The sequence below is a fragment of the Cavia porcellus genome, unplaced genomic scaffold, assembly GCF_034190915.1.
Source record: "Cavia porcellus strain 051 isolate PalLab524CR breed Dunkin Hartley unplaced genomic scaffold, mCavPor4.1 scaffold_7, whole genome shotgun sequence".
In the NCBI taxonomy this organism is placed as follows: Eukaryota; Metazoa; Chordata; class Mammalia; order Rodentia; family Caviidae; genus Cavia; species Cavia porcellus.
In genome coordinates, this window is record NW_026947490.1 from 36,097,314 (window position 1) to 36,121,342 (window position 24,029).

The 24,029-nt window shown below is 43.6% G+C and overlaps 1 protein-coding gene across 3 annotated transcripts in view; it reads right to left on the reverse strand.

Moving 5' to 3' along the window:
- Ptprh (protein tyrosine phosphatase receptor type H) overlaps positions 1–24,029 on the reverse strand; it is a 110,433-nt gene that overhangs the window by 58,874 nt on the left and 27,530 nt on the right. For 2 of the 3 annotated variants that reach the window (XM_063253307.1, XM_063253308.1), the window contains 4 exons: positions 20,953–21,219; positions 15,665–15,931; positions 10,378–10,644; positions 1,972–2,238 (listed from right to left, as the gene is read on the reverse strand). In XM_063253307.1, the coding sequence (XP_063109377.1) occupies positions 1,972–2,238; positions 10,378–10,644; positions 15,665–15,931; positions 20,953–21,219 (1,068 nt within the window). The remainder of the gene's footprint in view (positions 1–1,971; positions 2,239–10,377; positions 10,645–15,664; positions 15,932–20,952; positions 21,220–24,029) is intronic. The other variant, XM_063253309.1, reaches the window with a different exon arrangement.

Consider the following 24,029-nt stretch of genomic DNA (forward strand, 5'->3'; position numbering starts at 1 on the left):
GCTTCCCACACTCCTCCTCTAAAAAATTATGATATAGCAGGGTAGATGAGTCAATGACGGATAAGAGCATGCCTCCCCAGCATGACTCAACCTAAGACAGGCCCTACCCCATACCGCACAAAAGCCGCTAAATTACTAGGTTCCGCCCAAACCAAATGTCGCCCCGGGGGGATCATGCGGAGCGACATGAGTATATGCCTGTGTGCATCCAGGTTCCGTCCGGTTCCTTCCTGGCCCTGGAAAAAGGACGAGGGCCTCGGGGCCTCGGCAGACTCGGGGACGGCCGACCCGGGCCGACGCCGAGAGCCCTTGGTGGGCCTCCTATCAGGGCATAGGCCTCTACACTCAATTCAGGACGGGCTGCGATGCGTAGACTTATTTAAAATAAAAAAGGGGGAGATGTTGGGAGCCACCACATTGCCGAGCCGCCGCATATAGCGATCATGCGGCCTGTGGTAAAGAGTAAAGCCTGAGTTAGATTACCCCTCCCATCGAGCACGTTAGTTTCCTGCTTACCGCGTAAACAACCCGCTCAATAATATGTTAGCCAATCAGCTTACCTTGCTTACTTTAACATGATTGGACACTGTATCCGTATATATACTGGTGCCACCCCTGGGGGAAAGTAGAAGCCCAAAAGGAGCCGCAGAGAGCGGACCGGTAGAGGCTTCAGAGAGAAGCCCAAAAGGAGCCGCGGAGAGCGGACCGGTAGAGGCTTCGGAGCGAAGCACGAAAGGAGCCGCGGGGAGCGGACCAGAGGAGGCTTCGGCTGGGAGCGATCCCAGGACAGGCTGTACAGAGAGAAAATAAAAAAACAGGTTGTCCACTGCCAGACTTTGTCGTGTGTCCTTCCTGCCGGCCGGGAGCGACATCGACAGCTGACTTCTCAACACAAGTCAAGATCCTGGAGAGAAGCATTTCAAGTCCCACAAGAAAACAACCTCCAACCCAGAGTGATGTACTCCACAAAACTATCTTTCAGAACTGATTGAGAAATAAGACCCTGCTATGTGAATGAACACCTGAGGAAATTCATGAGCACCAGTCCAGCACTCTAAAATATTCTGAAGGACACTCTAGGAAGAGATACCAAAGACGACAGTTCCATCAATCCCAGCACAATGAATCCACCAGGGAGGCAAACAGTGACATAGGACTTGAGAGAGACAAGGCAGTGAAAAAACAGGAAAATTACATGACAAGGATGAGTCAATACTATCACTTATAATCATCCAGGTGAATGCTCTCAATTCACCAATCAAAACAAACAGACTGGCAGAATGCATCAAGAAGCAAGATTCAACAACATGCTGCATGCAAGAAACACACTGACCTCTAAGGAAATTCACAGACTGAAAGTCAAGGCTGGAGAACAACCCTCTATGTGACAAGAACCTGGAAAAAGAAGGGTAGTTGCTCTACTTGCAGACAAAGTGGATTTCAAGCCAAGATTAAGTGACAAAGAAGGTTACTACAGCTGGGAAACGGAATAATCCAAAAGGGAGAGAGGGCAATCAAAAATACATATGCACCAAACACCAATGCATTCAGCTAAATGAGACCAATATTAAAGGACATGAAAAATCAATTAAGCACTAATACAGTTGTACTGGGGGACCTCAATACCCCACATTCCTAAACACACAAAACTAACAGAAAATCAACAATGAAATATTAGAATGGAACCCAACTTTGGAGCAAATGAGCTACGCAGATGTCTACACAGCGATCTCCTCTCAACCTTTACAATATGCATTGTTCTTAGCTGCAAATAGGATGCTCTAGAAAATAGACGACTTACCAGCACATAGAACATGCTTATTCAAATTCAAAGAAATTGAAATTCTCCTGTGCATACATTATCAGACCACAGTGCGATGAGATTGGAAAGCGATGGCAAAAGAAATGAAAAGAATTTCGTAAGTGCACAGAAATTAAATAGCATCCTCCTAAAATCCTTGCTGCCCTCACCTGTAGTAGCATTGAGAGTCTCCCTGGTGCTGTTGACTCCGTCTTTTTCCACCCACACAGAAAACTCATATGAAGTCCCAGAACGCAGTTCCTCCACGGTGACACAGGTGTCTGTGGTCCTCTGGGTCTCAATTGTGTTGCTGTCTCCAGTCCACTGCACATAGTAGGTGAGGTTCTGGGAGTCTGACTCCTCGGGCCGCTCCCAGCACAGTCTGATGGACCTGTTGGTCTGACTTTCCACTCGCAGGCTGCTCACTGGGTTGGGGGCTGAGCACAGGGACAGAAGGAAAATCAGGTTCATTTTCCCAGTCCTCACATTTGCCTGCCCTCTACTCGTGGACTTGGAAGACTTGAGAAGCTCAGACCTGCACCGAAGAACAGGACAGCACAGGGCCCGAGGGACTCAGGAGCTCTGTGACAGGCTCCTGCCAGGTGCACAGTGAGGACGCGGGAGGTTGGCACAGTCAGTATAAAGCTGGGACCACAAATTTTATACACTGGAGTACTACTCAGCTATAAAGAATGATCACATTGAGATATTTATAAATAAATGGACTCAGATTAACAGAATACTCAAAAGTGAAATAAATCAAACTCACATGGAAAAATACACAAGAGTTTCCCTAGGGTAACAAATGCAAAGAATACATGAAATTATGTGGTAATCGTGATTCCCCATTACATTCCTTTCAAACCTTATAATGCTTTCATTTATTAGTTGGAATGATTTTATTCTGGGTTCTTTGATTTTGTTGTTTGTGATGATATCAACAGTTATTTTGAAGAAAACAAAACATTATAACGCCTAGTGCTGATTTACTATCGTCTTGTTTTGACATCCAACCAAGCTTCTGTGCTTCTGTCTTCCCTGGTTTTACCATGCTGTATCTTATTGGATTTTATTATATGTGATAGTATAAACAAAATTTTTTATAGACAAGGAAATAATACAGTAACCATTGTTGCTCTTTTGTTAGTTGGTTATGAATACCCTGTGATACTTTCATTCTCATGAGGGGTTTTCTACTGTCTTATTATGTTTGATACTATAGTATTTAAAGGTATATTGAAACATTTCAAGGAAACACACACTGTGGTGGCTACTGTTACGTCAGGTCATCTGGTGGTGACACACTATGTTCCTTAAATTGTTCTGTTGTATCCTGTGTTGTGATGTCCTCATTTATCTTAATCTTTTTTCAAATAAAATAAAACATAAAAAACAAGCTAGGACCACAAAGCCTCATTCATGCTTTCGCTTTCTATGTAAATTACAGGTTGAAACGGAACTGCTTCACATTGTCACACTCCATCATACATGCTGTGGTGATTCACTTTGGCTCATTTTCGTTTTCCACATTTTTGTGTGGCTCACAGAAAGCTGAAGTTTCTGTGTGTGTTTTTTGTGTATTTCTATTGAATCACCATACTTGCCACTTTCTCCTGACCTTTCTCAAGCACGCAGTACCAATCCATACAAAAGGAGAGCCCAACAGCCAAGTGTCTTGTTGTATCCCCAACCCCAGAATCTAGGAGGCTGGGAAAGGAGGATCTCAATTCAATTTGTGCTGGGGAAATTGAGCAAAACATTTCCTTAAAACAAGCAAACAAACACAAACACGATGCAGAGAAAAGATCGGTGTGAAGATTCATCAGTGAATCTCCAGTACCATGGAACTGAGGAGCTTAAAATACTGGCTGCCAGGTTTCAGCTAGATTTAGGGGAAAAGGACACAGTGGTAGGCAGCAGACAAAGACCCTCTCTGAGTCTCGCTGTGCACACACTGGAAGATACCTATGACAGGAAGAAATGAAACAGGGAAGTTGTCCCCTGGACCCAGGAAAGATCTGAAGCAAGATTTGAAGACCATGGTTTGAGGCAACAGAGAAACTTCAACAAAGAAGAAGCGAGTAGTGGGCTACCCTTTCTCCTAGTGTTGCATCTCATTGTGTGAAAAGAGCTGTACTAATTTAGAGACACACAGGGACTGTCGAGAACCCCAGAGGCCTCCACACAGACATGCAGCAATGGGAGGAAGCATTAGAGGCCAAGAAGTGCACTAGCTGCCGTGACTGCTTCTCCTGTGGGACTGGATGCCCCACGGGGGACAGTGATTGGCTGTGACCCGTCTTGGACAGGGGCCAAATGAGCTTCAAATGCAGAATAGCCCTTGGCCCCATTTAGCAGGTCAGCTCAGTTCAAGCATTTAGAAGACCCCTGATTTCTAAAGGGGCAGGCTTGCTGAGATTATCCACTACCTGGCCATGAATCCACTGCAGGGTTGCTGGGATAAGTCAGCACACTGCTGGACTTTGTCTCCACACATTATCTACCAGTGACAGCAGAGAGAAACCCGCAAGTGATTTTTTTCAATCTGTCTTCTCTTATTGCTTTGTTTTACTCTTAATGGTTTGATCTTATTTTTATGTGAATGTGAGTGTAGTTTTTAGTCTTTCTCTGGCTGTTGTTCTAGGGTTCTTTTGTTTGCTTGTTTGTTTTGGTACTGGGGACGAAACTTACAAGAGCAGCCTGAAAGTCCGGCAGTTATGGTGCTGAGCTAAGTCCCCAGCCTGTTTTTTGTTTTATTTCCTCCTTTTCTCTTTCCGTCCTATCTTCTGCACAAATCCCCCAAGGTATTGCATGATCTACCTTTACCCTCTAGCCTTGCTTCTAATCCTTTACTCTTCTTCAATTTCTATGCTTTTTCCAAAATAACATTTTAATTTTTCTCCTCTGAGAGTAAAATTTACATAAGGTAGTCTTTTGCTTATTGGCTACAGTTTTCCAATTTGGGTTAGATTTTGTTACTACAATTCTGCTTCTTAAAGCTAAAGGTGGCACATTAGTGATTACCTCAGTTTGCAGTTTTCTGTGTTTGTTTCATGCTACAGTTACTGCTAATTGTACCACTTCAGCCAAAGTGACATAACTGTTCCAACCAACTGTTCTTCCAGGTGTAAAGCAGGACTGAGGTTGCCTAAGGGCCATACAAAACACTGTGGGCCGGTAACAAAGAACCAAGTGCTCGACCAACCAGGCAGCAATTTCTTATCCCCAATAAACTGAAGTGTTGGATCTTGAAACACTCACAATCTAAGAGCCAGCTCCACCTGCATGATGTCCCTGACAAAGTCATTTTCTAAGGGTTCTAAATACAACCAATAAAACTGTACCCAATATGCAACTGAAAAACATCAACCTAGTAATTCAATTGAAAAACTAAGAAAATGAGGCACAAACCATTCAGGACCCCTCCTCCTGGCTCTCAGGAGCTCTTCCTATTCCAATTCTAATTCCCCAATACATTTTCTGACTCTTAAGAAAGAAGAAAACAGAACATGAGAAAATGCGTAAAGAAAATGCAATCCCAGTCATCCAGTGCACCAAAGACAAACCCAGGGGACAAAGAGGTGGGACGACCTGAAATCCAACCCCCCCCCACTCCCAGGCTCTCGGAAGTCATAAAACAAAGCAAATGAATGAAGTTCTAGAAAAAGTCAACTCAGAAATAAGTTCTCACATAACTACAGAGATGGTGACCATGGTGAAAAATATGCTGAGTAACTCTAGAGCAGATACAGACAAAACATAACATTTTTAGAAATGATGCAAATCAGGACTGCCCCAAATAGGAAAGAAACACAATCCATAAAATGAATTTGAGCCTACATCCAGGACAGTAAAACTTATACTGAAAGTATCTGTAGTAGAATATCCCAACATGAGGACAGAATCTCAGACACAAAAGACAGGCTTCATGTACTGATCATAAGAAAATCTTCATGTGGCACAGTACCATGAGATATCAATCCAGCAGATTCTAGGTCATGTAAACAATTGATTGGGAAGCCGGGCATACAGTTCAGTGGCAGAAGCAACCATCCGGCAAACCTGAGGTCATCAGTTCAATTCCCACCAACGAAAAAAAAAAAAGAATAAAAAAACTGATTGGAGAAACTGAAAAAGCAGGAGGTGCTATGCATGATACAAAAATCCATTCACAGACAGAAAGGCAAAACACTTCCCGGACGGGGAAATAACACTCGGAAACCCAGATAAGTAAGGGATATAAAACATGATCAAAAAAATCTACAACCAAGCACATCATAATCAAGATTCCAGAAATTCATCACAAGAACAGAATACTAAAACCCACCAGAGAAATAAATAAATCATCTATAAAGAATTGGCCATTCAGAAACACAGCTGACTGTTGGGAGCCACCACATTGCCGAGCCGCCTCATATAGCGATCATGCGGCCTGTGGTAAAGAGTAAAGCCTGAGTTAGATTACCCCTCCCATCGAGCACGTTAGTTTCCTGCTTACCGCGTAAACAACCCGCTCAATAATATGTTAGCCAATCAGCTTGCCTTGCTTACTTTAACATGATTGGACACTGTATCCGTATATATACTGGTGCCACCCCTGGGGGAAAGTAGAAGCCCAAAAGGAGCCGCGGAGAGCGGACCGGTAGAGGCTTCGGAGCGAAGCACGAAAGGAGCCGCGGGGAGCGGACCAGAGGAGGCTTCGGCTGGGAGCGATCCCAGGACAGGCTGTACAGAGAGAAAATAAAAAAAAAGGTTGTCCACTGCCAGACTTTGTCGTGTGTCCTTCCTGCCGGCCGGGAGCGACATCGACATTTGGTGGCCCGTACGGGGAACAACTGATCATCCCCGAGACGTGGTAGTGGACAACGTTCCTTGATACAGCACTGCGAGACAGGTGAGTAGGGGATAAACCTGGGCCCTGGGTGGTGCGCACCTACAGGGTTTTTAGACTCCCCTCAGGCTCACGCGTAAGTGGCGGATTTTTGGGCCTCACGCGGTGAGTAACATATTAAATATGGGTAACGTACCGAGTAACGACACCCAGCCCTTGGTACAGGTCCTCCGGAAGCTCTTAAAGTCCAGAGACCTCAAGGTGGGACACAAAACGCTGGAGAGCTTTTTTGAGGAGATTGATAGTTTCGCTCCCTGGTTCTTGCCCACAGGGCACTTAAACCTGCCCTCGTGGGAGAAGTTGGGCAGGGATCTTTCTCTAGCGGAAAGGGAGGGCGGGGCTTCGGTCTTCGCTCGGCCACTGTGGGAAATGATATATGCATGCTTAAAGAGCGAGGGTGGTTGCAGGGAAGGCTCTCAAGAGCTCATTAAAGTGCGTAGGGCATTCAAACAGGCCCAGTCAGGGAGCTCCCGGGAGGGGTCCGTCAAAGGAGACAAAGATATAAAGGAGGAAGACGGGGCTCAGGCCTCGGAGTCGTCTGACTCCGAGAACGAAAAAGGCTTAGACAACGATGAGACCAAGGAGCCTAGATGCCAAGAGGATAGGCCGCTCGATAAGGAGTCGCAGGGTTCTTTCCCAGCGTTGCGCCGCGAATTGCGCTCCGCTCAACTTGGTCTGCGGAGGAGTAGAGAGCTCCTGAGCGCCCCCTGGCGCGAGAGGGAGGCGAAGCCTTCCGCCCCACCTTGGGGGCTGTTCCCGGAAGCGATCCCTCGCCACGAGGCGGCCGCGTGGGAGCTCCCTCCCCTTTCGCCAAAACAGGAAGTGATGCACGGGCCCCCATTTTCCGCCCAATCACGGCCGCCGTCTTATGCTCCGCCGCCGGCGGGTCGGTATTTTTACAGGCGGCTTTGGCAGGGGGGACGTTTGTCTCATGAGGTACATCCACCACCTGGGATAGATAGTGGCCCCTACGGGATATTTCCTGTACAAGTAGCTATGGGCCAGGGACGTAATACATGAGAGCCTTTTGAGATAAAACAGATTAAAAAACTTAAAAATGCAGTTACAACCTTTGGGCCGACTGCGCCTTACACCATTGCCATGCTGGAGAACCTGTCTTCTGGGCCCCTCACCCCCGCGGACTGGATTCAGCTGGCAAAGGCGTGTCTGCCCTCGGGTAGTTACCTAGATTGGCGAGCCTGGTACACAAAGTTCTCTGCCGAGCAGGCTAAAAAAAACGCCGGTCGAGGAAATGGGGGCTGGGGATTTAGCTCAGCGGCATAAGCGCCTGCCTTGTAAGCAGGCAATCGCCAGTTCGATCCCTGGTACCAATAAAAAAAAAAAAAAAAAAAAAAAGATAAAAATAAAAAATAAAAAATAAAAAACAAAAAGGGGGAGTAAGCCAAGGCCTGCCTCCAAAGGCGCGGTTATCTATGGCATGACAATGGATGGGCCCGGATCCGGTAATCAGCTGGAACCGAGGCGCGGTTTGTGTTTTTCTGCAGGAATCGGGACGAGAACCACTGTGGGTACCGGAGAGACTGACACGGTCGACAAAGCCCTCGACTAAAGATCAGACCTGCCCTACCGGAGATCCATCACAGACCAACCAACAAGATAAATAAAAATAGCGGTAGCCCAAAATAGACAAAAAGATCCTCAGGCATATGCATGGCTCGCTCGCCTAGCCTACAACGGAGTCTAGGGACGGTGAGCTTCCCACACTCCTCCTCTAAAAAATTATGATATAGCAGGGTAGATGAGTCAATGACGGATAAGAGCATGCCTCCCCAGCATGACTCAACCTAAGACAGGCCCTACCCCATACCGCACAAAAGCCGCTAAATTACTAGGTTCCGCCCAAACCAAATGTCGCCCCGGGGGGATCATGCGGAGCGACATGAGTATATGCCTGTGTGCATCCAGGTTCCGTCCGGTTCCTTCCTGGCCCTGGAAAAAGGACGAGGGCCTCGGGGCCTCGGCAGACTCGGGGACGGCCGACCCGGGCCGACGCCGAGAGCCCTTGGTGGGCCTCCTATCAGGGCATAGGCCTCTACACTCAATTCAGGACGGGCTGCGATGCGTAGACTTATTTAAAATAAAAAAGGGGGAGATGTTGGGAGCCACCACATTGCCGAGCCGCCGCATATAGCGATCATGCGGCCTGTGGTAAAGAGTAAAGCCTGAGTTAGATTACCCCTCCCATCGAGCACGTTAGTTTCCTGCTTACCGCGTAAACAACCCGCTCAATAATATGTTAGCCAATCAGCTTACCTTGCTTACTTTAACATGATTGGACACTGTATCCGTATATATACTGGTGCCACCCCTGGGGGAAAGTAGAAGCCCAAAAGGAGCCGCAGAGAGCGGACCGGTAGAGGCTTCAGAGAGAAGCCCAAAAGGAGCCGCGGAGAGCGGACCGGTAGAGGCTTCGGAGCGAAGCACGAAAGGAGCCGCGGGGAGCGGACCAGAGGAGGCTTCGGCTGGGAGCGATCCCAGGACAGGCTGTACAGAGAGAAAATAAAAAAAAAGGTTGTCCACTGCCAGACTTTGTCGTGTGTCCTTCCTGCCGGCCGGGAGCGACATCGACAGCTGACTTCTCAACACAAGTCAAGATCCTGGAGAGAAGCATTTCAAGTCCCACAAGAAAACAACCTCCAACCCAGAGTGATGTACTCCACAAAACTATCTTTCAGAACTGATTGAGAAATAAGACCCTGCTATGTGAATGAACACCTGAGGAAATTCATGAGCACCAGTCCAGCACTCTAAAATATTCTGAAGGACACTCTAGGAAGAGATACCAAAGACGACAGTTCCATCAATCCCAGCACAATGAATCCACCAGGGAGGCAAACAGTGACATAGGACTTGAGAGAGACAAGGCAGTGAAAAAACAGGAAAATTACATGACAAGGATGAGTCAATACTATCACTTATAATCATCCAGGTGAATGCTCTCAATTCACCAATCAAAACAAACAGACTGGCAGAATGCATCAAGAAGCAAGATTCAACAACATGCTGCATGCAAGAAACACACTGACCTCTAAGGAAATTCACAGACTGAAAGTCAAGGCTGGAGAACAACCCTCTATGTGACAAGAACCTGGAAAAAGAAGGGTAGTTGCTCTACTTGCAGACAAAGTGGATTTCAAGCCAAGATTAAGTGACAAAGAAGGTTACTACAGCTGGGAAACGGAATAATCCAAAAGGGAGAGAGGGCAATCAAAAATACATATGCACCAAACACCAATGCATTCAGCTAAATGAGACCAATATTAAAGGACATGAAAAATCAATTAAGCACTAATACAGTTGTACTGGGGGACCTCAATACCCCACATTCCTAAACACACAAAACTAACAGAAAATCAACAATGAAATATTAGAATGGAACCCAACTTTGGAGCAAATGAGCTACGCAGATGTCTACACAGCGATCTCCTCTCAACCTTTACAATATGCATTGTTCTTAGCTGCAAATAGGATGCTCTAGAAAATAGACGACTTACCAGCGCATAGAACATGCTTATTCAAATTCAAAAGAATTGAAATTCTCCTGTGCATACATTATCAGACCACAGTGCGATGAAATTGGAAAGCGATGGCAAAAGAAATGAAAAGAATTTCATAAGTGCACAGAAATTAAATAGCATCCTCCTAAAATCCTTGCTGCCCTCACCTGTAGTAGCATTGAGAGTCTCCGTGGTGCTGTTGACTCCGTCTTTTTCCACCCACACAGAAAACTCATATGAAGTCCCAGAACGCAGTTCCTCCACGGTGACACAGGTGTCTGTGGTCCTCTGGGTCTCAATTGTGTTGCTGTCTCCAGTCCACTGCACATAGGAGGTGAGGTTCTGGGAGTCTGACTCCTCGGGCCGCTCCCAGCACAGTCTGATGGAACTGTTGGTCTGACTTTCCACTCGCAGGCTGCTCACTGGGTTGGGGGCTGAGCACAGGGACAGAAGGAAAATCAGGTTCATTTTCCCAGTCCTCACATTTGCCTGCCCTCTACTCGTGGACTTGGAAGACTTGAGAAGCTCAGACCTGCACCGAAGAACAGGACAGCACAGGGCCCGAGGGACTCAGGAGCTCTGTGACAGGCTCCTGCCAGGTGCACAGTGAGGACGCGAGAGGTGGCACAGTCAGTATAAAGCTGGGACCACAAATTTTATACACTGGAGTACTACTCAGCTATAAAGAATGATCACATTGAGATATTTATAAATAAATGGACTCAGATTAACAGAATACTCATAAGTGAAATAAATCAAACTCACATGGAAAAATACACAAGAGTTTCCCTAGGGTAACAAATGCAAAGAATACATGAAATTATATGGTAATCGTGATTCCCCATTACATTCCTTTCAAACCTTATAATGCTTTCATTTATTGGTTGGAATGATTTTATTCTGGGTTCTTTGATTTTGTTGTTTGTGATGATATCAACAGTTATTTTGAAGAAAACAAAACATTATAACGCCTAGTGCTGATTTACTATCGTCTTGTTTTGACATCCAACCAAGCTTCTGTGCTTCTGTCTTCCCTGGTTTTAATATTCTGTATCTTATTGGATTTTATTACATGTGATAGTATAAACAAAATTTTTTATAGACAAGGAAATAATACAGTAACCATTGTTGCTCTTTTGTTAGTTGGTTATGAATACCCTGTGATACTTTCATTCTCATGAGGGGTTTTCTACTGTCTTATTATGTTTGATACTATAGTATTTAAAGGTATATTGAAACATTTCAAGGAAACACACACTGTGGTGGCTACTGTTACGTCAGGTCATCTGGTGGTGACACACTATGTTCCTTAAATTGTTCTGTTCTGACCTGTGTTGTGATGTCCTCATTTATCTTAATCCTTTTTGAAATAAAATAAAACATAAAAAAACAAAGCCTTATTCATGCTTTCGCTTTCTATGTAAATTACAGGTTGAAACGGAACTGCTTCACATTGTCACACTCCATCATACATGCTGTGGTGATTCACTTTGGCTCATTTTCATTTACCACATTATTGTGTGGCTCACAGAAAGCTGAAGTTTCTGTGTGTGTTTTTTGTGTATTTCTATTGAATCACCATACTTGCCACTTTCTCCTGTCTGTTCTCAAGCACTCAGTACCAATCCATACAAAAGGAGGGCCCAACAGCCAAGTGTCCTGTTGTATCCCCAACCCCAGAATCTAGGAGGCTGGGAAAGGAGGATCTCAATTCAATTTGTGCTGGGGAAATTGAGCAAAACATTTCCTTAAAACAAGCAAACAAACACAAACACGATGCAGAGAAAAGATCGGTGTGAAGATTCATCAGTGAATCTCCAGTACCATGGAACTGAGGAGCTTAAAATACTGGCTGCCAGGTTTCAGCTAGATTTAGGGGAAAAGGACACAGTGGTAGGCAGCAGACAAAGACCCTCTCTGAGTCTCGCTGTGCACACACTGGAAGATACCTATGACAGGAAGAAATGAAACAGGGAAGTTGTCCCCTGGACCCAGGAAAGATCTGAAGCAAGATTTGAAGACCATGGTTTGAGGCAACAGAGAAACTTCAACAAAGAAGAAGCGAGTAGTGGGCTACCCTTTCTCCTAGTGTTGCATCTCATTGTGTGAAAAGAGCTGTACTAATTTAGAGACACACAGGGACTGTCGGGAACCCCAGAGGCCTCCACACAGACATGCAGCAATGGGAGGAAGCATTAGAGGCCAAGAAGTGCACTAGCTGCCGTGACTGCTTCTCCTGTGGGACTGGATGCCCCACGGGGGACAGTGATTGGCTGTGACCCGTCTTGGACAGGGGCCAAATGAGCTTCAAATGCAGAATAGCCCTTGGCCCCATTTAGCAGCTTCAGCTCAGTTCAAGCATTTTGAAGACCCCTGATTTCTAAAGGGGCAGGCTTGCTGAGATTATCCACTACCTGGCCATGAATCCACTGCAGGGTTGCTGGCATAAGTCAGCACACTGCTGGACTTTGTCTCCATACATTATCTACCAGTGACAGCAGAGAGAAACCCGCAAGTGATTTTTTTCAATCTGTCTTCTCTTCTTGCTTTGTTTTACTCTTAATGGTTTGATCTTATTTTTATGTGAATGTGAGTGTAGTTTTTAGTCTTTCTCTGGCTGTTGTTCTAGGGTTCTTTTCTTTGCTTGTTTGTTTTGGTACTGGGGACCAAACTTACAAGAGCAGCCTGAAAGTCCGGCAGTTATGGTGCTGAGCTAAGTCCCCGGCCTGTTTTTTTTTTTCTTTTCTTCCTTTTCTCTTTCCGTCCTATCTTCTGCACAAATCCCCCAAGGTATTGCATGATCTACCATTACCCTCCAGCCTTGCTTCTAATCTTTTACTCTTCTTCAATTTCTATGCTTTTTCCAAAATAACATTTTAATTTTTCTCCTCTGAGAGTAAAATTTACATAAGGTAGTCTTTTGCTTATTGGCTACAGTTTTCCAATTTGGGTTAGATTTTGTTACTACAATTCTGCTACTTAAAGCTAAAGGTGGCACATTAGTGATTACCTCAGTTTGCAGTTTTCTGTGCTTGTTTCATGCTACAGTTACTGCTAATTGTACCACTTCAGCCAAAGTGACATAACTGTTCCAACCAACTGTTCTTCCAGGTGTAAAGCAGGACTGAGGTTGCCTAAGGGCCATACAAAACACTGTGGGCCGGTAACAAAGAACCAAGTGCTGGACCAACCAGGCAGCAATTTCTTATCCCCAATAAATTGAAGTGTTGGATCTTGAAACACTCACAATCTAAGAGCCAGCTCCACCTGGATGATGTCCCTGACAAAGTCATTTTCTAAGGGTTCTAAATACAACCAATAAAACTGTACCCAATATGCAACTGAAAAACATCAGCCTAGTAATTCAATTGAAAAACTAAGAAAATGAGGCACAAACCATTCAGGACCCCTCCTCCTGGCTCTCAGGAGCTCTTCCTATTCCAATTCTAATTCCCCAATACATTTTCTGACTCTTAAGAAAGAAGAAAACAGAACATGAGAAAATGCGTAAAGAAAATGCAATCCCAGTCATCCAGTGCACCAAAGACAAACCCAGGGGACAAAGAGGGGGGACGACCTGAAATCCAACCCCCCCCACTCCCAGGCTCTCGGAAGTCATAAAACAAAGCAAATGAATGAAGTTCTAGAAAAAGTCAACTCAGAAATAAGTTCTCACATAACTACAGAGATGGTGACCATGGTGAAAAATATGCTGAGTAACTCTAGAGCAGATACAGACAAAACATAACATTTTTAGAAATGATGCAAATCAGGACTGCCCCAAATAGGAAAGAAACACAATCCATAAAATGAATTTGATCCTACATCCAGGACAGTAAAACTTATACTGAAAGTATCTGTAGTAGAATATCCCAACATGAGGACAGAATCTCAGACGCAAAAGACAGGCTTCATGTACTGATCATAAGAAAATCTTCATGTGGCACAGTACCATGAGATATCAATCCAGCAGATTCTAGGTCATGTAAACAATTGATTGGGAAGCCGGGCATACAGTTCAGTGGCAGAAGCAACCATCCGGCAAACCTGAGGTCATCAGTTCAATTCCCACCAACGAAAAAAAGAAAGAATAAAAAACTGATTGGAGAAACTGAAAAAGCAGGAGGTGCTATGCATGATACAAAAATCCATTCACAGACAGAAAGGCAAAACACTTCCCGGACGGGGAAATAACACTCGGACACCCAGATAAGTAAGGGATATAAAACATGATCAAAAAAGTCTACAACCAAGCACATCATAATCAAGATTCCAGAAATTCATCACAAGAACAGAATACTAAAACCCACCAGAGAAAATAAATAAATCATCTATAAAGAATTGGCCATTCAGAAACACAGCTGACTTCTCAACACAAGTCAAGATCTTGGAGAGAAGCATTTCAAGTCCCACAAGAAAACAACCTCCAACCCAGAGTGATGTACTCCACAAAACTATCTTTCAGAACTGATTGAGAAATAAGACCCTGCTATGTGAATGAACACCTGAGGAAATTCATGAGCACCAGTCCAGCACTCTAAAATATTCTGAAGGACACTCTAGGAAGAGATACCAAAGACGACAGTTCCATCAATCCCAGCACAATGAATCCACCAGGGAGGCAAACAGTGACATAGGACTTGAGAGAGACAAGGCAGTGAAAAAACAGGAAAATTACATGACAAGGATGAGTCAATACTATCACTTATAATCATCCAGGTGAATGCTCTCAATTCACCAATCAAAACAAACAGACTGGCAGAATGCATCAAGAAGCAAGATTCAACAACATGCTGCATGCAAGAAACACACTGACCTCTAAGGAAATTCACAGACTGAAAGTCAAGGCTGGAGAACAACCCTCTATGTGACAAGAACCTGGAAAAAGAAGGGTAGTTGCTCTACTTGCAGACAAAGTGGATTTCAAGCCAAGATTAAGTGACAAAGAAGGTTACTACAGCTGGGAAACGGAATAATCCAAAAGGGAGAGAGGGCAATCAAAAATACATATGCACCAAACACCAATGCATTCAGCTAAATGAGACCAATATTAAAGGACATGAAAAATCAATTAAGCACTAATACAGTTGTATTGGGGGACCTCAATACCCCACATTCCTAAACACACAAAACTAACAGAAAATCAACAATGAAATATTAGAATGGAACCCAAATTTGGAGCAAATGAGCTACGTAGATGTCTACACAGCGATCTCCTCTCAACCTTTACAATATGCATTGTTCTTAGCTGCAAATAGGATGCTCTAGAAAATAGACGACTTACCAGCGCATAGAACATGCTTATTCAAATTCAAAAGAATTGAAATTCTCCTGTGCATACATTATCAGACCACAGTGCGATGAAATTGGAAAGCGATGGCAAAAGAAATGAAAAGAATTTCGTAAGTGCACAGAAATTAAATAGCATCCTCCTAAAATCCTTGCTGCCCTCACCTGTAGTAGCATTGAGAGTCTCCCTGGTGCTGTTGACTCCGTCTTTTTCCACCCACACAGAAAACTCATATGAAGTCCCAGAACGCAGTTCCTCCACGGTGACACAGGTGTCTGTGGTCCTCTGGGTCTCAATTGTGTTGCTGTCTCCAGTCCACTGCACATAGGAGGTGAGGTTCTGGGAGTCTGACTCCTCGGGCCGCTCCCAGCACAGTCTGATGGAACTGTTGGTCTGACTTTCCACTCGCAGGCTGCTCACTGGGTTGGGGGCTGAGCACAGGGACAGAAGGAAAATCAGGTTCATTTTCCCAGTCCTCACATTTGCCTGCCCTCTACTCGTGGACTTGGAAGACTTGAGAAGCTCAGACCTGCACCGAAGAACAGGACAGCACAGGGCCCGAGGGACTCAGGAGCTCTGTGACAGGCTCCTGCCAGGTGCACAGTGAGGACGCGAGAGGTGGCACAGTCAGTATAAAGCTGGGACCACAAATTTTATACACTGGAGTACTACTCAGCTATAAAGAATGATCACATTGAGATATTTATAAATAAATGGACTCAGATTAACAGAATACTCATAAGTGACATAAATCAAACTCACATGGAAAAATACACAAGAGTTTCCCTAGGGTAACAAATGCAAAGAATACATGAAATTATATGGTAATCGTGATTCCCCATTACATTCCTTTCAAAACTTATAATGCTTTCATTTATTGGTTGGAATGATTTTATTCTGGATTGTTTGATTTTGTTGTTTGTGATGATATCAACAGTTATTTTGAAGAAAACAAAACATTATAACGCCTAGTGCTGATTTACTATCGTCTTGTTTTGACATCCAACCAAGCTTCTGTACTTCTGTCTTCCCTGGTTTTACCATGCTGTATCTTATTGGATTTTATTACATGTGATAGTATAAACAAAATTTTTTATAGACAAGGAAATAATACAGTAACCATTGTTGCTCTTTTGTTAGTTGGTTATGAATACCCTGTGATACTTTCATTCTCATGAGGGGTTTTCTACTGTCTTATTATGTTTGATACTATAGTATTTAAAGGTATATTGAAACATTTCAAGGAAACACACACTGTGGTGGCTACTGTTACGTCAGGTCATCTGGTGGTGACACACTGTGTTCCTTAAATTGTTCTGTTCTGACCTGTGTTGTGATGTCCTCATTTATCTTAATCTTTTTTCAAATAAAATAAAACATAAAAAAACAAAGCCTCATTCATGCTTTCGCTTTCTATGTAAATTACAGGTTGAAACGGAACTGCTTCACATTGTCACACTCCATCATACATGCTGTGGTGATTCACTTTGGCTCATTTTCGTTTTCCACATTTTTGTGTGGCTCACAGAAAGCTGAAGTTTCTGTGTGTGTTTTTTGTGTATTTCTATTGAATCACCATACTTGCCACTTTCTCCTGTCTGTTCTCAAGCACTCAGTACCAATCCATACAAAAGGAGGGCCCAACAGCCAAGTGTCCTGTTGTATCCCCAACCCCAGAATCTAGGAGGCTGGGAAAGGAGGATCTCAATTCAATTTGTGCTGGGGAAATTGAGCAAAACATTTCCTTAAAACAAGCAAACAAACACAAACACGATGCAGAGAAAAGATCGGTGTGAAGATTCATCAGTGAATCTCCAGTACCATGGAACTGAGGAGCTTAAAATACTGGCTGCCAGGTTTCAGCTAGATTTAGGGGAAAAGGACACAGTGGTAGGCAGCAGACAAAGACCCTCTCTGAGTCTCGCTGTGCACACACTGGAAGATACCTATGACAGGAAGAAATGAAACAGGGAAGTTGTCCCCTGGACCCAGGAAAGATCTGAAGCAAGATTTGAAGACCATGGTTTGAGGCAACAGAGAAACTTCAACAAAGAAGAAGCGAGTAGTGGGCTACCCTTTCTCCTAGTGTTGCATCTCATTGTGTGAAAAGAGCTGTACTAGTTTAGAGACACACAGGGACTGTCGGGAACCCCAGAGGCCTCCACACAGACATGCAGCAATGGGAGGAAGCATTAGAGGCCAAGAAGTGCACTAGCTGCCGTGACTGCTTCTCCTGTGGGACTGGATGCCCCACGGGGGACAGTGATTGGCTGTGACCCGTCTTGGACAGGGGCCAAATGAGCTTCAAATGCAGAACAGCCCTTGGCCCCATTTAGCAGCTTCAGCTCAGTTCAAGCATTTAGAAGACCCCTGATTTCTAAAGGGGCAGGCTTGCTGAGATTATCCACTACCTGGCCATGAATCCACTGCAGGGTTGCTGGGATAAGTCAGCACACTGCTGGACTTTGTCTCCACACATTATCTACCAGTGACAGCAGAGAGAAACCCGCAAGTGATTTTTTTCAATCTGTCTTCTCTTATTGCTTTGTTTTACTCTTAATGGTTTGATCTTATTTTTATGTGAATGTGAGTGTAGTTTTTAGTCTTTCTCTGGCTGTTGTTCTAGGGTTCTTTTCTTTGCTTGTTTGTTTTGGTACTGGGAACCAAACTTACAAGAGCAGCCTGAAAGTCCGGCAGTTATGGTGCTGAGCTAAGTCCCCGGCCTGTTTTTTTTTTTCTTTTCTTCCTTTTCTCTTTCCGTCCTATCTTCTGCACAAATCCCCCAAGGTATTGCATGATCTACCATTACCCTCCAGCCTTGCTTCTAATCTTTTACTCTTCTTCAATTTCTATGCTTTTTCCAAAATAACATTTTAATTTTTCTCCTCTGAGAGTAAAATTTACATAAGGTAGTCTTTTGCTTATTGGCTACAGTTTTCCAATTTGGGTTAGATTTTGTTACTACAATTCTGCTACTTAAAGCTAAAGGTGGCACATTAGTGATTACCTCAGTTTGCAGTTTTCTGTGCTTGTTTCATGCTACAGTTACTGCTAATTGTACCACTTCAGCCAAAGTGACATAACTGTTCCAACCAACTGTTCTTCCAGGTGTAAAGCAGGACTGAGGTTGCCTAAGGGCCATACAAAACACTGTGGGCCGGTAACAAAGAACCAAGTGCTGGACCAACCAGGCAGCAATTTCTTATCCCCAATAAATTGAAGTGTTGGATCTTGAAACACTCACAATCTAAGAGCCAGCTCCACCTGGATGATGTCCCTGACAAAGTCATTTTCTAAGGGTTCTACATACAACCAATAAAACTGTACCCAATATGCAACTGAAAAACATCAGCCTAGTAATTCAATTGAAAAACTAAGAAAATGAGGCACAAACCATTCAGGACCCCTCCTCCTGGCTCTCAGGAGCTCTTCCTATTCCAATTCTAATTCCCCAATACATTTTCTGACTCTTAAGAAAGAAGAAAACAGAACATGAGAAAATGCGTAAAGAAAATGCAATCCCAGTCATCCAGTGCACCAAAGACAAACCCAGGGGACAAAGAGGGGGGACGACCTGAAATCCAACCCCCCCCACTCCCAGGCTCTCGGAAGTCATAAAACAAAGCAAATGAATGAAGTTCTAGAAAAAGTCAACTCAGAAATAAGTTCTCACATAACTACAGAGATGGTGACCATGGTGAAAAATATGCTGAGTAACTCTAGAGCAGATACAGACAAAACATAACATTTTTAGAAATGATGCAAATCAGGACTGCCCCAAATAGGAAAGAAACACAATCCATAAAATGAATTTGATCCTACATCCAGGACAGTAAAACTTATACTGAAAGTATCTGTAGTAGAATATCCCAACATGAGGACAGAATCTCAGATACAAAAGACAGGCTTCATGTACTGATCATAAGAAAATCTTCATGTGGCACAGTACCATGAGATATCAATCCAGCAGATTCTAGGTCATGTAAACAATTGATTGGGAAGCCGGGCATACAGTTCAGTGGCAGAAGCAACCATCCGGCAAACCTGAGGTCATCAGTTCAATTCCCACCAACGAAAAAAAGAAAGAATAAAAAAACTGATTGGAGAAACTGAAAAAGCAGGAGGTGCTATCCATGATACAAAAATCCATTCACAGACAGAAAGGCAAAACACTTCCCGGACGGGGAAATAACACTCGGACACCCAGATAAGTAAGGGATATAAAACATGATCAAAAAAGTCTACAACCAAGCACATCATAATCAAGATTCCAGAAATTCATCACAAGAACAGAATACTAAAACCCACCAGAGAAAATAAATAAATCATCTATAAAGAATTGGCCATTCAGAAACACAGCTGACTTCTCAACACAAGTCAAGATCTTGGAGAGAAGCATTTCAAGTCCCACAAGAAAACAACCTCCAACCCAGAGTGATGTACTCCACAAAACTATCTTTCAGAACTGATTGAGAAATAAGACCCTGCTATGTGAATGAACACCTGAGGAAATTCATGAGCACCAGTCCGGCACTCTAAAATATTCTGAAGGACACTCTAGGAAGAGATACCAAAGACGACAGTTCCATCAATCCCAGCACAATGAATCCACCAGGGAGGCAAACAGTGACATAGGACTTGAGAGAGACAAGGCAGTGAAAAAACAGGAAAATTACATGACAAGGATGAGTCAATACTATCACTTATAATCATCCAGGTGAATGCTCTCAATTCACCAATCAAAACAAACAGACTGGCAGAATGCATCAAGAAGCAAGATTCAACAACATGCTGCATGCAAGAAACACACTGACCTCTAAGGAAATTCACAGACTGAAAGTCAAGGCTGGAGAACAACCCTCTATGTGACAAGAACCTGGAAAAAGAAGGGTAGTTGCTCTACTTGCAGACAAAGTGGATTTCAAGCCAAGATTAAGTGACAAAGAAGGTTACTACAGCTGGGAAACGGAATAATCCAAAAGGGAGAGAGGGCAATCAAAAATACATATGCACCAAACACCAATGCATTCAGCTAAATGAGACCAATATTAAAGGACATGAAAAATCAATTAAGCACTAATACAGTTGTATTGGGGGACCTCAATACCCCACATTCCTAAACACACAAAACTAACAGAAAATCAACAATGAAATATTAGAATGGAACCCAACTTTGGAGCAAATGAGCTACGCAGATGTCTACACAGCGATCTCCTCTCAACCTTTACAATATGCATTGTTCTTAGCTGCAAATAGGATGCTCTAGAAAATAGACGACTTACCAGCACATAGAACATGCTTATTCAAATTCAAAAAAATTGAAATTCTCCTGTGCATACATTATCAGACCACAGTGCGATGAAATTGGAAAGCGATGGCAAAAGAAATGAAAAGAATTTCGTAAGTGCACAGAAATTAAATAGCATCCTCCTAAAATCCTTGCTGCCCTCACCTGTAGTAGCATTGAGAGTCTCCCTGGTGCTGTTGACTCCGTCTTTTTCCACCCACACAGAAAACTCATATGAAGTCCCAGAACGCAGTTCCTCCACGGTGACACAGGTGTCTGTGGTCCTCTGGGTCTCAATTGTGTTGCTGTCTCCAGTCCACTGCACATAGTAGGTGAGGTTCTGGGAGTCTGACTCCTCGGGCCGCTCCCAGCACAGTCTGATGGAACTGTTGGTCTGACTTTCCACTCGCAGGCTGCTCACTGGGTTGGGGGCTGAGCACAGGGACAGAAGGAAAATCAGGTTCATTTTCCCAGTCCTCACATTTGCCTGCCCTCTACTCGTGGACTTGGAAGACTTGAGAAGCTCAGACCTGCACCGAAGAACAGGACAGCACAGGGCCCGAGGGACTCAGGAGCTCTGTGACAGGCTCCTGCCAGGTGCACAGTGAGGACGCGAGAGGTGGCACAGTCAGTATAAAGCTGGGACCACAAATTTTATACACTGGAGTACTACTCAGCTATAAAGAATGATCACATTGAGATATTTATAAATAAATGGACTCAGATTAACAGAATACTCATAAGTGAAATAAATCAAACTCACATGGAAAAATACACAAGAGTTTCCCTAGGGTAACAAATGCAAAGAATACATGAAATTATATGGTAATCGTGATTCCCCATTACATTCCTTTCAAAACTTATAATGCTTTCATTTATTGGTTGGAATGATTTTATTCTGGATTGTTTGATTTTGTTGTTTGTGATGATATCAACAGTTATTTTGAAGAAAACAAAACATTATAACGCCTAGTGCTGATTTACTATCGTCTTGTTTTGACATCCAACCAAGCTTCTGTACTTCTGTCTTCCCTGGTTTTACCATGCTGTATCTTATTGGATTTTATTACATGTGATAGCATAAACAAAATTTTTTATAGACAAGGAAATAATACAGTAACCATTGTTGCTCTTTTGTTAGTTGGTTATGAATACCCTGTGATACTTTCATTCTCATGAGGGGTTTTCTACTGTCTTATTATGTTTGATACTATAGTATTTAAAGGTATATTGAAACATTTCAAGGAAACACACACTGTGGTGGCTACTGTTACGTCAGGTCATCTGGTGGTGACACACTGTGTTCCTTAAATTGTTCTGTTCTGACCTGTGTTGTGATGTCCTCATTTATCTTAATCTTTTTTCAAATAAAATAAAACATAAAAAAACAAAGCCTCATTCATGCTTTCGCTTTCTATGTAAATTACAGGTTGAAACGGAACTGCTTCACATTGTCACACTCCATCATACATGCTGTGGTGATTCACTTTGGCTCATTTTCGTTTTCCACATTTTTGTGTGGCTCACAGAAAGCTGAAGTTTCTGTGTGTGTTTTTTGTGTATTTCTATTGAATCACCATACTTGCCACTTTCTCCTGTCTGTTCTCAAGCACTCAGTACCAATCCATACAAAAGGAGGGCCCAACAGCCAAGTGTCCTGTTGTATCCCCAACCCCAGAATCTAGGAGGCTGGGAAAGGAGGATCTCAATTCAATTTGTGCTGGGGAAATTGAGCAAAACATTTCCTTAAAACAAGCAAACAAACACAAACACGATGCAGAGAAAAGATCGGTGTGAAGATTCATCAGTGAATCTCCAGTACCATGGAACTGAGGAGCTTAAAATACTGGCTGCCAGGTTTCAGCTAGATTTAGGGGAAAAGGACACAGTGGTAGGCAGCAGACAAAGACCCTCTCTGAGTCTCGCTGTGCACACACTGGAAGATACCTATGACAGGAAGAAATGAAACAGGGAAGTTGTCCCCTGGACCCAGGAAAGATCTGAAGCAAGATTTGAAGACCATGGTTTGAGGCAACAGAGAAACTTCAACAAAGAAGAAGCGAGTAGTGGGCTACCCTTTCTCCTAGTGTTGCATCTCATTGTGTGAAAAGAGCTGTACTAGTTTAGAGACACACAGGGACTGTCGGGAACCCCAGAGGCCTCCACACAGATATGCAGCAATGGGAGGAAGCATTAGAGGCCAAGAAGTGCACTAGCTGCCGTGACTGCTTCTCCTGTGGGACTGGATGCCCCACGGGGGACAGTGATTGGCTGTGACCCGTCTTGGACAGGGGCCAAATGAGCTTCAAATGCAGAACAGCCCTTGGCCCCATTTAGCAGCTTCAGCTCAGTTCAAGCATTTAGAAGACCCCTGATTTCTAAAGGGGCAGGCTTGCTGAGATTATCCACTACCTGGCCATGAATCCACTGCAGGGTTGCTGGGATAAGTCAGCACACTGCTGGACTTTGTCTCCACACATTATCTACCAGTGACAGCAGAGAGAAACCCGCAAGTGATTTTTTTCAATCTGTCTTCTCTTATTGCTTTGTTTTACTCTTAATGGTTTGATCTTATTTTTATGTGAATGTGAGTGTAGTTTTTAGTCTTTCTCTGGCTGTTGTTCTAGGGTTCTTTTCTTTGCTTGTTTGTTTTGGTACTGGGAACCAAACTTACAAGAGCAGCCTGAAAGTCCGGCAGTTATGGTGCTGAGCTAAGTCCCCGGCCTGTTTTTTTTTTTTTTTCTTTTCTTCCTTTTCTCTTTCCTTCCTATCTCCTGCACAAATCCCCCAACGTATTGCATGATCTACCTTTACCCTCCAGCCTTGCTTCTAATCTTTTACTCTTCTTCAATTTCTATGCTTTTTCCAAAATAACATTTTAATTTTTCTCCTCTGAGAGTAAAATTTACATAAGGTAGGCTTTTGCTTATTGGATACAGTTTTCCAATTTGGGTTAGATTTTGTTACTACAATTCTGCTTCTTAAAGCTAAAGGTGGCACATTAGTGATTACCTCAGTTTTCAGTTTTCTGTGCTTGTTTCATGCTACAGTTACTGCTAATTGTACCACTTCAGCCAAAGTGACATAACTGTTCCAACCAACTGTTCTTCCAGGTGTAAAGCAGGACTGAGGTTGCCTAAGGGCCATACAAAACACTGTGGGCCGGTAACAAAGAACCAAGTGCTGGACCAACCAGGCAGCAATTTCTTATCCCCAATAAATTGAAGTGTTGGATCTTGAAA